Raw genomic sequence first — 14,737 nt, 5'->3', positions numbered from 1 at the left:
CTTGTAAACATTAAGAGTACTTTCGGTCGCTTCTTTCCTCTTATCAGCAACACTATGAATATCAAGTGAATAAATCATGCTTTTCTATCTCTAATAAACATACAGATTTTTCAAATTTACACATAAAAAGTTAAAACAACTGGCCCGCATAGACTTATTCTCTCTAACTTGTCCGAGCCATATAACAGCTTCTCGAAACCATATGGAAAAGAGTTCCCTGCAACAATTGAGAGACAAAGTGAAACATAAAAAAAGAGAACGAGGGAGAAAGAAGGTAAGAGATGGGGTAAACATATAAATTAACCAACTATATATAAATATATATATATATACATCTATAAAATTAAAATTTACTAAAAGAATTTTAAAATTGGAACTTAATCGGACGAAACCCAGGGTTCCTTTCAAGCTCTAAAGCTGCTATCAAGGATTAAGCTTACCAATTTGAAGCTGGATTTGATGCTTAATTAGGTCAAATTTCAGTGTCGTTTCTGTAGAATTCAATTAGGGTTTGTAAGAGGGAGTGGTGAGAAAGGAGAGAACGATGAGAGATGAGGGTTTTTGTACTAGTCCTAAATTAGGGTTTATAAAAAGGAATGGCGAGAAAAGAGAGAAAGATCATAGAGATGAGTCGGAGGGTTTGAGATAAGTTGGGGTTTGAGAGAGAGAGTTTCCATCTTGAAAGAGTGAGAGAATGGGAGTGTGAGCAAATAGGGGTTATAATTTTGGACAGAGGGAAAAAATATGCGTAAAGGGGGGAAATAATTTTTTTCTGTAAAAAAGGGGGCAAATTTTGGCACTGAAACGGGGGAAAATGACAAGTTAATTTAAATTTTTTAAAATTGGTCATAACCAACGGTTTGTAAAAATGACCGATGTCAAAGTTAGAAACGTATATTTGACAATTTTTATTTCCAAACGTAGACAACGGCTAGTATAAGAAATCGATGTCAACATTCTTATTAACATCGCTTTATTAAAAATCGATGTTAAAAAAACTTTTAACACCGGGTGCATTACGTCCCGATGTCTAAACACCGATGTCGTATGTACTATTTCTAGTAGTGTTAGCCTTAAATATGCTCTTCATCCCAAGGATAAGTGAACAAATTTATTTGTAGAGTCGAGGAGACGTCGTCCCATGAATATTTACTTTTAAGTGATAAGAACAGAGATGCCGAAACAGAGATGCTGAATTGAAGTGAACCAAATTTATTTGGAAACAACTTATATACTTTTATTACTCTTTGTGGTTCATGGTTCTCTAGAAAAGAATAATAAAAATCCTGAATTAGATACATCTATCAAAAAAGAAAAAAAAACAAATAGAGGCATAGCTGGGCTAGAATTTTATAATGAGCAATTCTCTCGTCTACATGGAAAGTCTTGGATGCCCTAAATATTTTTGCATACTTAATTCTTTATATGTACTCTTTTATTTGATCTTTCATGAGTTAGGGTTTTATAAATATCATCTTTTTTATTGTTTTAACAAAAATGGATTCATATTCTGATGATGAATCAATGTATTATGATGAGGAATCAATGGAGTCCGCGAATTTTGATAATGAATCAATGGAGATTAAGGAATTGAAGAGTTATAAAGCTTTGTCTAAAGATGATGTAAAACAAAATCAAGAATATGATGTTGCACTACTTGGAAAAATTGACACAATTAGCCTATTTATTGTAAAATTGTACACAAATAACCGGGTTGTAAAAATTGGCCAAATATGGCCGTTTGTATCTACCATTACGAAATGCGTAATAGAAAACTAATACAGGGCATAACAATTAGGCCACTATCACACCTAACTTGTATTAAATAATATAAAGTAAAAAAGTACTCCCTCTGTCCCTCCCATTTGTTTATACTTTCCTTTTTGGGATGTCCCATCCAATTGTTTACATTTCAAAACTTTCCAAAAATAGTAAAATTTTTATAATTTTTAAATTAACTACATCCACTATTTTCCTCCACTATAACCACTTTATACATATAATATTAATCGGTCCCACTACTTTACTCATTTTTTCAACTTTTCTCCACTACTTTATCATTTTTCTTAAACTCCGCGCGCCACCCAAATGTAAACATTTGGGAGGGACGGAGGGAGTATGTGTTAACGATGATCGAGTAACTTTAACATACTGATGTATCCCAATCTGTCATCTCTCATGTTACGCAATTATGAGTAGGGTATATTATTAATTTTTTATTGATTACTCCATTTGACAATGCGTAATCAATATTATTAAATAATATTTATTTACAATACTTTGTTCTCATTTGCGTAACAGGTTAAAAATGAATATAATACCCCATTTCAGATTGCGTATTAGGTAATATCCCTATGTGACTTGCGTATTCGATCGGCCATAATTGGCCAAAATTCTGAAATCGATTATTTTTGTTAATATTTATGAAAAAACGGTTAAAGTTGGCCTTGGTCTTTCTATACCAATAACTGCTGCTGTTATGTTACTACAACACTATAAGTGGAACGTCGAGAATGCGCAAGATGCATGGTTTAGTGATGAAGATGGAGTACGTGAAGCTGTTGGTTTACTGAAGAAGCCTGTTGTAGGATCTCGTGAACCCGGAGATTTATTGGTATGTGGTATATGTTTTGAGGATTATGTTTATAATAAGAGTTATGAGAGCACGGTAGGGTTTTGCGGTCATAGGTTTTGTGGTGCATGCCTGAAGTCTTATGTTAGTGTCGCTATTAATGATGGTGCTAGATGCTTGTTTTTACGATGTCCCGATCCATCTTGTCATGCTGTTATAGGACAAGATATGGTTAATTTGTTGGTCTCTTGTGAAATTTGGAATAAATATAAGAAGTTTTATTACAGATCGTATGTTGAATTAAATAAAATGAGGAAATGGTGCCCTGCCCGGGATTGTGGATTTGCTATTGAGTATGAACATGGTAGTGAGAGTTATGGTGTTACTTGTGAATGTTCGCTTAGTTTTTGTTGGAATTGTGGTGAGGATTATCACAGTCCGGTTGCATGTGAGATGGTAAAAACGTGGATTTTGAAGAATACTTCCGAGTCTGAGAATGTGACCTGGGTACTTGCTAATACAAAGCCTTGTCCTAAATGCGAGGTAGCAAATTGAGAAAAACAGTGGGTGTATGCACATGACTTGTAAGCCTCCTTGCAAGCACGAGTTTTGTTGGATATGCTTAGGACCATGGAATACACATGATTCTAAGGCGTGTAACGGTTATAAAGAGACTGTGAGAAGAGGAGAATGTGAAGTTGTTAGACTTAGAGCATCGGCTCAGGAATACATCAAGAGATATGCTCATTATTATGAAAGGTGGGCTGCAAATGAAAAGTCAAGAGAGAAAGCATTAGCAGATCTAAGCGAGATAAAAAATAAGAAACTTCAGAAACTTGAGAAAAAGCATTGTCAGCGAGGAGAACACCTAAGCTTTGTTACGGAAGCTTGGGAGCAGATTGTTGAATGCAGGCGAGTGTTAAAATGGACTTATGTTTATGGATATTATATGCCACCAGAAGCATATATGAAAACGGAACTGTTTGAGTATCTACAAGGTGAGGCTGAGGTGGCTTTAGAAAGGCTCCATGATTACGCAGAGAATAAGCTGCAAAAATACTTTAGGGATGAGGCTAACTCAGAAGAATTCAATAAAGTTTTTCGTATGGAGCTTACAAATTTAACTAAGGTAACTAGAAGATTTTTTTCGAACTTTCTCAAAGGATTAGAACATGAGCTATCTGAAGTTGATGTTACTCTAGTGGAAGAAAAGCATGTTCAACTGACAGACGCCTGGCGGTGCCAGTACTGTACTGCCCTGAATGATGGTGACCATAACATGTGCTATGGGTGCTTGGTGCCTAAAAGGGGACAGAAGAGAGACACCATTCGAGAATTTTGAGGTAAGAGTTTCATCAAGGCAGCAATTTTTTTTTTTTTCTTATTTTTTAAGTCAGCTTAATTTAAGAGATTTAGTAAGTAGTTTCTACTGCTTTGTTTGCAAGTGAACTGGTTTTGTTTTCACCTTAAACTTTCATATTACTTAAATTTTGCTTTCCTTACATTAGACAATTTCTATATTTTAATGTTTGTTTGATTGAAATGTGAATGTAGTAGAATTGCTAAGAAATCATGTTAAGAGCATGAATAGAGGCATCCTTGACACTCTAATATATCGGCACCCAGGAGTGCAAGAAAATTCAATTTTAACAAGGGAAAATTCTGTTGGCATATCAAGAAAATCCGTTGGTAAAACAGTTTGTCAACAGAATTATCACGGATACATTTCGTTGGAGTTAATGTCGGTTGGAAGTCGCTGTTTCGTTATTAAATTTACCTACAGAATATAAACAAACTAATAACAGATTTTTCATTACAAAGCTAACCACGTAAAGACCAACGTTTAATTAAAAACAAGGTTATATGTTCGGATACAAGTAGATATTGATGATATGAGAGATATAACTCCTGTGCATAAAATCCAGGTTTGATGGGTAAGATTGAGTCTAGTAAGGTGTTGGTGCTGAGTTGAAATGTTAAGTGTCTGCTACATCAACAATAGCAAATTTCCGCGGTTAAGAATTTGGGAAGTTAAAACAGTCTATATTCATTGTTTTCATGGCTACTGAGAAACCTGTTTAACTTTTCTGACCCACTATATAGATTTTGTCTATTTGAGTAGGAATGCAAACTTAAAATAATAGCCACAACGATAATTTTTATCCGATTGAGGTGAGGACTGAACACTGATTGGAATCAATCTTCTAGAGACAAATGAATGGAATTTCAAATCTTTGTAATTTACCTGCAATTGTGAATGACTGGAAGCTTTTGACAGATTTGAGCTTAAAACTGATGCTTATCCAGTCATCTATGTATGTTGATTGACTGAAGTGATACTGACCTAGTTTTGTGTCTTCATGCGGAATTTAGGTTGTTTGACCAAATTTATTCTCATATTGAGTGATGTTATATGTCCCAAAATGGATCTCATACATGTTCTCAAACGATAAATTCCATGTTTGATTTGTGGATCACTAAGGGTCCATCTCATTTATGAAAATAACTAAGAATAACGTGACAACTTATCCGAGAACGGTTTTGGGAAGCCGCATTTTCCACTCATATTGGTAACTCAATGACCTCATGGGAAAAAAACAGTTAGCAAACAAACTCAATTATGCAATTATAGTGCTAATATCAAAATCACATAATAATTTAGCTCACCATTAACATGAGATTACACAAAAAATATACATTATCTACTTTGTAAATTTTACATTAGTTAAAAGTCATGACTCGCGAAAAATTAATCAAATAACTATTCAATTCGAACACATATAATACAGATGATAGGCTATTAAAATAAAGGAGAAATGAAGTTGAAATGTTAACTTAAAATTCCTTAGGATCATCAAAGTTATTACAAAATCAATACGAGTTTGCCTCTGATCAGTACATCTAACTTAAATGTAATGATGCAACAAACATACAAAATACATATGACGCCTGAATGCTTTCCTATCTTACAATGTAGGAGGCCCTTCTAACCGGATGTAGTCATACATAGTGCCTATAAAGGATTCGAGCCTGTACGATGATTTAAAAAAATATTGTTTCTTCCAGGAACAAGAGCCTGTCCTGGTATTGGAACATTAAAGAGCCAGTACAATCCATGTAGTCCATGTCTTGCAATTGCATTTCATGCCCAATTTTCCCTATTCTAAACAGAGGATATCCCTCATCTGGAGATCTATTAACATAAACCTGCAAATTGGAAAGTAGTTAGCATCTAGTGTTAATATTTCTCGAGTCATATAGATATAGGAGTAGAATTTGATGAAACAGAGACAAGTTTGTACCCTAAGTTGAGCTAAATTTGTAGATGCCAATTCTAATTAAAGTGTATAAGTTCCATTTGCGATGACATGTGGTAGATCGAAATTAATCTGCCATGTCGTTGGATGGTATTCATCATTGATTTTCCTGCACTCGCCATTTAATTTGAAAGTTAGAAACCGTAAGAAAGCATTTTTCCGTCGATGTAAATGTACAGTACTTGTGAAACAAACCTGTTAACTTGAGAAAAGAACCGATCTTTGCCATAATTACTAGTTCCAACATTGTAGACTAGGTCACTGTCAGGGTATAACTCTGTGTATCAATCCCATAAGCCATACTGTCTAAACCTGTTCATGAAAATTATCCGGGTTAACAACATAAACATTTATTTACTTATTTATAAGTTCACCCTATTTGGTTACACTATGTATGTAAGTGTTAATCATAATTTAGGTGCTTAATTGTCATGAATTGGTAACCCTGGAGAAGCTAATATGGTTACCCTATGTATGAAGGTTTTTATAAGAAGCTAAGATGTTTGTGTGTTGTGGTGTGTTACCTTGTTCTCTTTATGCCATGATACTCCATCCCCTTTTGGAGTCAACACGACATAAGCAGATTCTATTGAGGAATAAATAGAAGGTTAGTTTAGTCATTGTAGTGGAATAAATATTGGGCTCTATATAAAGCCCCACCTAGTTCATTGTACAGGAGGATTAGTTACAATGTAGTCATTAAAGAGTTTCTATTTCTTTCCCTTTTCCTTTTTGTTGTTTTGTTCTTCTTAAAACATCCATAGTTATATGGAGTAGTTATCAATATATAATAGTTATCATGGTATCAGAGCCTCCGATTCTCGAGGCCTAAGAATTAATATGTACTATCTTCACTCGATTTGAATCCTGCATAATTTTACGAAGTTGTCGGAAAAAGCTCTACGCAACAATGACATAGTTGTTCAATAAGATCGATGTTGTTGCTAGAGGGGATCAAATCACATTATGTTTTGGAACTTTTAGCTTTGCCACTTGCTGATGAGTATTCGTCGAATAGGGAAGAGGGTCTTCAAGGTGTGTGCCCACTATATGTTTGATGAAATGGCTAAGGAGAAAAAAAAAGAGGGTTTGATGAGAAGTTTAGTGATGATGATAGTGAAGTGGGTATGGTAAGTGAAGAGGTAGTGTTGGATAAAATGGAGCTAGTGTTATCATTCCTTCAGAGTGTGAAGAGGCTTTGTGAGTGAAGTGTGGAAAGTGTCGTTCAGGAGGCAGACTTATTAGTTCTTACCAGCCTAGTGTTAAGGAAGTGTAAAGTTTGAGGTTCTTAATAAAGATGTTCAACCTCTTGGTAGTGAAAGTATAGGGAAATCAGAAAATCATGGCCAAATATGGAGTATGCACTGTGACTGGGATTTTTTGCAGGGGCCAGCCTTTTCAAAGAGAAACAATATACAAGCCTAGAGTCACAAGAGGTCAATATTTGTTTAGATGGTTGTTTATCTGGTGTACCAATTATTTTGAACAAAATATGCAACCTGATTCAAGGAAAAAACATCCTACGAAAGTGATGTTGAAATCAAACCAGAAAATGAAAAAAATAAATAATCTAGGAGAGTGTAAGTATACGGTTCAGGATGGGGATGTGCATTCTAATTGGATGAGCTATGTTAGGTTTAGTCCTAATAATGTTCAGCCTACTATTGTTTCGGTTTCGTGGGATAAGAATATTCAGATTTGGAATTTGAGTGATTGTAAGCTCATGTATAGTCTTGCTGGTCATAATGGCTATGTTAATATTGTTGTTGTTTCTCTTGATGGTCATTTTGTGCTAGTGGTGACAAATATGGATTCTGTTGTGGGATTTGGCCGAGGGAAAGAAGCTTTACTCTTCGGATGCTTCTTCCATTATTCATGCTCTTTACTTTAATCCTAAAAGGTATTGGCTTTGTGCTGCTATTGAGTCCAGCATCAAGATTTGGGATCTCGAGAGTAAGAGCATTTTCGTCGATTTGAGGATTGACAGAGGCTGATCTAGCTACTAATAGAAATGCCACTCAGACTAATACTGGCAAGAATCAGGTTATTTAAGATGATGATTATGAAGTTAGAATTAACTACATCTTACTTAAAGCTTGTTGATGAAAAATCAGAAAAGGAGTTGCACAATAAAGAAAGTGAAGAAAAGGTTTTACTCTTTAACAAAGAAAATGAAAATGAAGGATTGTGCTTTGCATAGTCATTAAAAAAACCTAGAGTTACGACTCAGAGAAAGCCAGAAAACTTCTTGTGCATAAATTAGTTGTCTTGAAAGCTCTGTAAAAGAGCAAGATGAACAAATATGCACTCTGCGGAAAATAATTTGCAGAAAACAAATTTGTTGGGAAAGTTTGAGCTCTCCGATATTGTTGTTGCTCTTTAGTGAGCTTGTTACCATTGTGGTTTGTGCCCTTTCTATGGGTTGTTGAAGCCGAGAGGTCACTCCATTGAAGTGACCGAGTACTCGTGCTTGTTTTGAGCTCTGTGAGCATTTACAGTTGAGCTTGCATAGCGTCAAGTTGGCTGATATTGTTGAAGCCGAGAGGTCACTCCATTGAAGTGACTGAGTACTCGTGCTTGTTTTGAGCTCTGTGAGCAATTGTCCTCTAATGACATGTAAAGCCGGGATTCCTTTAATGACAATCAAAGTCAGGGTCCTTTAACGGCAAGCAATGTCAGGACTTAAATGAAGTTAAAGCGGTCCTTTAATGGCAAGCAAGGCCAGGATGTGGGTTTAATTTACATCCTTTGGACATAACGTGAAAAGTTGTGTTTTTGGTAATGGAGGCAGTCCGTTCTGCTTCATCCTCAATATGGTGTCTTAGAACTCTCTGGTGGCAATATTACTTGGCGACCAAGAGTAAACTTTTCACTCCCCCTCACTCGAAAGCCCATTTATGGGTCGAAGAGTGGAACACCGGCACCCCATCTTTGGGGTATTAATTGTCTTTAGTGTCCACATTAAATTGTGAGAATATTGGGGGTGGCTGGGAATCGAACCTTAGTTCTCCCGCCAGCCTAAGCTCTGATACCATGTTGAGTAACCAGCTTATCTAAAACCTTAAGGTGTTAGAGGAAGGCCCCAATAGGATCATATATTTAACAGATTCTGCACTAATTAGGCCTTTATTTATGTACCTGTCACTGACTTGTAACCGGCCTCTTACTGTACCACGTTGATTGGCATGAGGGTAGTCATTAGACAGGGGAAAACTATATGGATAACTTTTTTGTTCTATTGATGCCTGAAAATAAGAGTACATTTCACACAACTCTGTACTTGAAATAATTCTGAAGGGTGTAAAATTAAATGATTAAATGCTATATAAAACACAAATAAATAAGTATAAAACAGAAAACTTTATTTTTCATCATCATCCTGGGGGTAGAATCCATTTCAGGCAAGTGAAAGATTGATTACCTGTCTTTTAACGTCTGTCCAGAGTGTGGAATGAAGATCATTAACATTTTTATTCGGAGCTGAGTTCATGTAGACAAAAACTGGACCATAAACTTTCTTCCAGGCCTCTCCATCCCCAAAATGTAAATCCAACTTCTTTCCTGAGTAGTGGTTAGAAAAGAAGACCTGTAGAACACATGATCAGATAGGTAAATTAGTGAGAAACATAACAGGAAAACACTAATGTACGAAGGACAAGAATTGATGTAATATGTATTAGCTATAAAACATATGTACAAAAGACTTACTGCTAAGGAAGTTGGACCACAATGAGAGGTAAGTTCTTGTTTAAAAGGACCTCCGGTGCGGTATTCAGAACTAGGGCTGATCACCCAGAAACCCACACCAGTCTTAGCACTTATCCATCCGTGTACCACATTGTCCTTGTTGTCTGTATTGGAATTTATCATCCACCTGCATATTAAGTTTTTACTTGCGTGAATTAGAATACAGTTTGTTGAATCGACAAATAAAACTATGCTGCTACAAATCACTTTTCACAGACGTACTTCTCCTTATGTTGGAGTTGGACATATAACTTAGAGCCATCTTACCTCACAATGACATCACAGTATCTAATTTATTCTAGAAGGAGTTAGTTAGAAATTGGAACAAACTTTTTCTTTTCTCCCTTTTTTGTATAAAAAAGATAGTCCTTGCTAGCTTAGAAGTTAACTTGTATGAACATTCAGCTGTATATACAACATTGAGCTCCTCTCATCTTCTTTGATATCAATAGCGTGGTTCCAGATTTACTGTTTTCACATGATACCAGAGCACATTGGATCCATTTCAATGGCATGATTGAATTGCAGAGATTGGAGATCGTTCTCGATGGACGATCAGTTCATTTTCCTCGATAATTTTTGGTTTGTTTCTTAATCTACACTATTTTCTGATTATTTTTCTGATTTCAGCATCAATTTATTGATCTTCGTGATCTCTCTCGATCTTTTGTAGTTTACAAATTCTCGTCTCTATTTCATCCTGTGTATCATAGATACTCTTGTTTGAGATCTTAAATAATCTACAATTCAGAATCTTTCTAACTGTTTGTTGATCAACAACTGTTTGATCAAATTCCGCAAAGTAAACTGTTTGATTCTCGTTTCTCGTACATCAACTGATCATACTTTGTTCTCGTTGTGATCTGCTGTTGATTAATTCTTTCAGATTGTCATTCTCTGTTCTTGTAAAACACTCATGGCTGATTCCTCAAATGCTGAACAAGATTCTCTCAATAACTCTCAAGATAATCCATATTATCTGCAATCATCTGATTCTCCTTGTATGAAATTAGCCAGTAATCCATTTGATGGAACTGGCTTTGGAAATTGGAAAAGATCTATGTCTATAACATTATCTGCGAGAAATAAATTAGGCTTTGTTGATGGTTCAATAACAAAACCTTCAAGTAACTCTTAGTTGCTCAAAAGTTGGTCTCGATGTAACGATATGGTTATCTCCTGGATTTTGGGAGCTTTATCTAAATCCATAGGTCGTAGTGTGATCTATTATACCTCTGCTCATGAAATGTGGAGTGAGTTAGAGGAAAGATATGGAGTATCGAATGGAGCACAATTGTTTAGTCTGCATAAGGAAATAGCTTAGATCTCACAAGGAAATTGCAATGTTGTTGAATATTTCACCAAACTCAAGATGTTATGGGATGATGTTGATTCTCTGTGTCTAATTCCGGTATGTAGTTGTGGCTGCACTTGTGGTGCATCTCTAAAATTGTCAAAATTTAAACAAAATCAGCGTATGATTCAGTTTCTGATGGGATTGAATTATTCTTTTACTGCCATAAGGGGCTCAATTCTGATGAAATCACTTCTGCCTTCACTTGGACAGGTTTATAGTCTATTATTACAGGAAGAAACTCAGAGAGAGATTCATGTCAATACTCATTTCCAGGCTGATTCTGCTTCTCTAGCTGTCAACTCATACAGGCCAGGACAATATACAGGTTATAACAGGAAGACCGCTGATGCTAAAAAGGCACATTGTAACTATTGTAAGAAGCATGGCCACACAATTGATAAATGCTTCAAATTACATGGATTTCCACCGGACTTTAAATTTAATAGGAATTTTCCTAATCAGAAGAAGGTGGCTGCTCAAGTTGAAATTTCGGATTCATCATCAGTTGCATCATCAGTTGGGACTGCTAATTCTGGCACCAACTGTTTTAAATCTCACTAACAAATATAGCAACATAGAAGCAAGTGTATAAAGAATTTAGTAAGTTTAGGCCAAGACCACAGTTAACAAAAAAAAACATGCAGGTAAACAAAATCAGTAACTGAAATAGCGAAGAGAGAAAGAAAGATGTACCCGAAACCATAGCTTTTAACAGTGACTGAAATAAAGGTTCACAGATACAAAATGCCAAGAAAAATGATCACAGCTGAGTCACCAGGCCTTGCTCGAAGTCCTGGCTGCTCTTGAAGAGAATATTGCCCCTACCTACTGCGTTTGGGATGCGCACAATATCTCCACCAGGATAAAACAGCTCGAAGTTTATGTTAACAGCATCAACAAAAGCTCCACTTCGACCATCACCTCAGTCGCCGGAAAATATCAGCACTTCAGGACTTGTGGGAGAGAAATGCAGAGAGGTTGAAGAGAAGAGAAGAGAATGTAGTATGTATAATACATTCACTTTAACCTCTATTTATAGTAGAGGAAAAAATGAAACTGTTCACACACTTAATGTCTGAATTAAACTGCTTCATTAATGAAAAAATCAAAATTGATCAGATTTTGAATTTAAATTATTTGTAACAGCTTTTCACATTAACACCCACATTATTATCAGAACTTAAGTTAATTTCTAATTTGATTCATCAGTACTTAAGTTCTGATTCTGATATCAGAACTTGTTAAGTTCTGATTTTATTCATCAGTTCTTAAGTTCTGATTCTGATATCAGAACTTGTTACAAATCAGATTATTTGCAGGTTCAATATATTTAGACTAAGCCCACTAACAAAGTGACTTAGCCTATTTCAGTACCCAGCCCAATAATCCAGTCACCGATAAATAAATTCGAATTAAAATAATTCTCAAATAAATAAAATCCTCGCCCAGGTCACCTCGCGTACGCGAGACGCCGAGACATTCGCCCAAATCGCCCTTCGACCCGACCCGGTCCGGTCCGGTGTGGTGCGGTGCGTGGCGTGGCGTGGCGTGGTGTGGGGGGCGGGGCGCGCGTGTGCGCGTGAAGCACACAACAACACAATGGACCATCACACACCTTAGTAGTTGTATACTACTCATGTGGGTAATACCATATAAAGCACACAACCCCCTTTATTTATTTCAATGTGGGACAAACATTCTCAAATTTTCCAAGTTTTTCCAAGCTACTTTCAACTCTCATTTCATATGGATTTCATTAAGAAAATTCTTAAAACCATACATGAAAATTTAAGTTCAAATATCATTGAACAATTTTCAATCATTAGATTTTAGGATTAACATCAAGAACATAATTAAATTAAGCTCTAAAATCTTAATTTTCTAACACCAACACTGGATCTTCTCATGCTCATACAGGGAATAATTATGCACTACCTCATAACATATCACCTGACATCTACTCATAGCTCCTGAATCTACTCAAAGCAGCTCAGCAGTCAGATTCCAATGTAAGTTCGCCAAATTTTGCAGGTAACATATCTGTCCTACCTTCATTTGCTTGCTTGTCTGATTCTCAACATGTGAACTGGATACTAGACAGTGGAGCCAGTGATCATATGTGTTCACAAAAGCATTTATTCATCACTCTAACCCTATTATCAAATCCTATTCATATTTCTTTAACTAATGGAGATTTGATCACTATCTCGTATTCTGGAATAGTACCTTTGATACATGACATCATATTGCATGATGTATTATATGTACCTCACTTCAAATACAACTTATTATCCATCAGTAAATTGACAAGTCATTTCAATTATACTATCAAATTCACTTCTGATTCCTGTTTTCTACACGGCCCTTCTCTGAGGAAGCCACTGTAAATTGGTAATTCCCAGAGAGGCCTCTATCTGTTGATTTCGGCTGGAAAACCTTGTTCTTCTCTACCTGATTTTTCCAGTTATTTCAGTTGTAATAGAATTAGTGATTCAGCTTTTCTTTGGCACACTAGATTGGGGCATTTACCTTTCCTTTTGTAATATAGACAAACAAAGTGCTGATGTAATTTCTAAATGTGGCATTTGTGCTAAAGCTCGTCAATATAAACTACCTTTTCCTAGAAGTACCATTCATTCTACAGAAAAATTTCAACTGATCCATGTCGATTTATGGGGTCCTTATTCTATTCAAACCTATAATAAGTATAGGTATTTTATTACCATTGTCGATGACTTCGCTCGTACTTCCTGGACTCATTTGTTGAGTTGTAAGAGTAATGCATTCGAGTTTATAAAATACTTTGTGTCAATGGTTCAGACTCATTTTCATTGTAAAGTACAAACCATACGTACTGACAATGCTTTAGAGTTAGGTCTCAGTAAGGTTATTAGTGAGTTCTTCCTTTCACAAGGTATTTTACATCAAACATCTTGTTCTCACACACCACAACAAATTGGTGTTGTGGAACGTAAACACAAACACTTACTTAAAACTTCAAGAGCTTTGTTATTCCAATCTAAATTACCAAAACAGTACTGGGGGGATTGTTTTCTAACTGCAACATATTTGATTAATCGATTTCCCTCGAAGCTCTTGTCTGGATGTTCACCTTATGAATTGTTGTTTGGGAGCAAGCCTGATTGTTCAAATATAAAACCATTTGGTTGTTTGAGTTATGTGTGTACAACCAAAGTTGGGAGGGATAAATTTTAACCAAGGGCAATACCTTGTGTATTTCTAGGATATCCATATGGGAAGAGAGCACATAAATTTCTCAATCTTGAGAATAGATCCATTGTTATATCACGAGATGCAGTTTTTCATGAGAATGTATTTCCTTATGCTCCTCACACTTCTTCACAATTTATCCCTTTACCTGTATCTGACACATGTTCAGATAATTGCACTACCTCTTCACCTGGTCACATTCCTCAAGGTACTTCTGATAGTTCTCTTGATACTACTCTTCATAATGATAATTCTCTCGATACAGAAGACACTACAATTTCAGTACCTGTTAGGAAATCAAACAGAAATATTAAACTCCCTAGTTACCTAACAGACTATGTACATTCCTATGAATGTCAAGGCAATGTTGCCTGTTTTTGCACTGTGACATCTGATTCTCAACACATTACTGGTTTACCGAATCAGAAGTCACTTAGTTGTCTTTTAGTTATCTTTCTGCTGCTACCACTACGTAGTAAGTGCACATAGGCAACAGATTTTATCCAGCGTTGC

The 14,737-nt window shown here is 35.8% G+C and overlaps 2 protein-coding genes and 1 pseudogene across 2 annotated transcripts; all 3 read left to right on the top strand.

The window, feature by feature from the left end:
- The first annotated feature begins 2,479 nt into the window (after nt 1-2,479).
- On the top strand, nt 2,480-3,127 carry LOC141691509 (putative E3 ubiquitin-protein ligase ARI8). The gene has a single exon (XM_074496245.1). The coding sequence runs from the start codon at nt 2,480-2,482 to the stop codon at nt 3,125-3,127; it is 648 nt and encodes a 215-aa protein (XP_074352346.1).
- A 22-nt stretch (nt 3,128-3,149) lies between these two features.
- On the top strand, nt 3,150-3,914 carry LOC141691508 (putative E3 ubiquitin-protein ligase ARI7). Its single transcript, XM_074496244.1, has one exon. The coding sequence runs from the start codon at nt 3,150-3,152 to the stop codon at nt 3,912-3,914; it is 765 nt and encodes a 254-aa protein (XP_074352345.1).
- A 2,396-nt stretch (nt 3,915-6,310) lies between these two features.
- On the top strand, nt 6,311-8,238 carry LOC141688801 (small ribosomal subunit protein RACK1 pseudogene; annotated as a pseudogene).
- The last annotated feature ends 6,499 nt before the right edge of the window (nt 8,239-14,737 follow it).

The sequence above is a fragment of the Apium graveolens genome, chromosome 10 (assembly GCF_009905375.1).
Source record: "Apium graveolens cultivar Ventura chromosome 10, ASM990537v1, whole genome shotgun sequence".
Classification (NCBI taxonomy): Eukaryota; Viridiplantae; Streptophyta; class Magnoliopsida; order Apiales; family Apiaceae; genus Apium; species Apium graveolens.
The sequence above is the reverse complement of the archived record's forward strand: the minus strand, read 5'-3'. Positions and strand labels throughout refer to the sequence as shown.

Bases quoted from the DNA above. Each gene is read 5' to 3' on its own strand.
- LOC141691509 (XM_074496245.1), top strand. From the start codon at position 2,480: ATGTTACTACAACACTATAAGTGGAACGTCGAGAATGCGCAAGATGCA.
- LOC141691508 (XM_074496244.1), top strand. From the start codon at position 3,150: ATGACTTGTAAGCCTCCTTGCAAGCACGAGTTTTGTTGGATATGCTTA.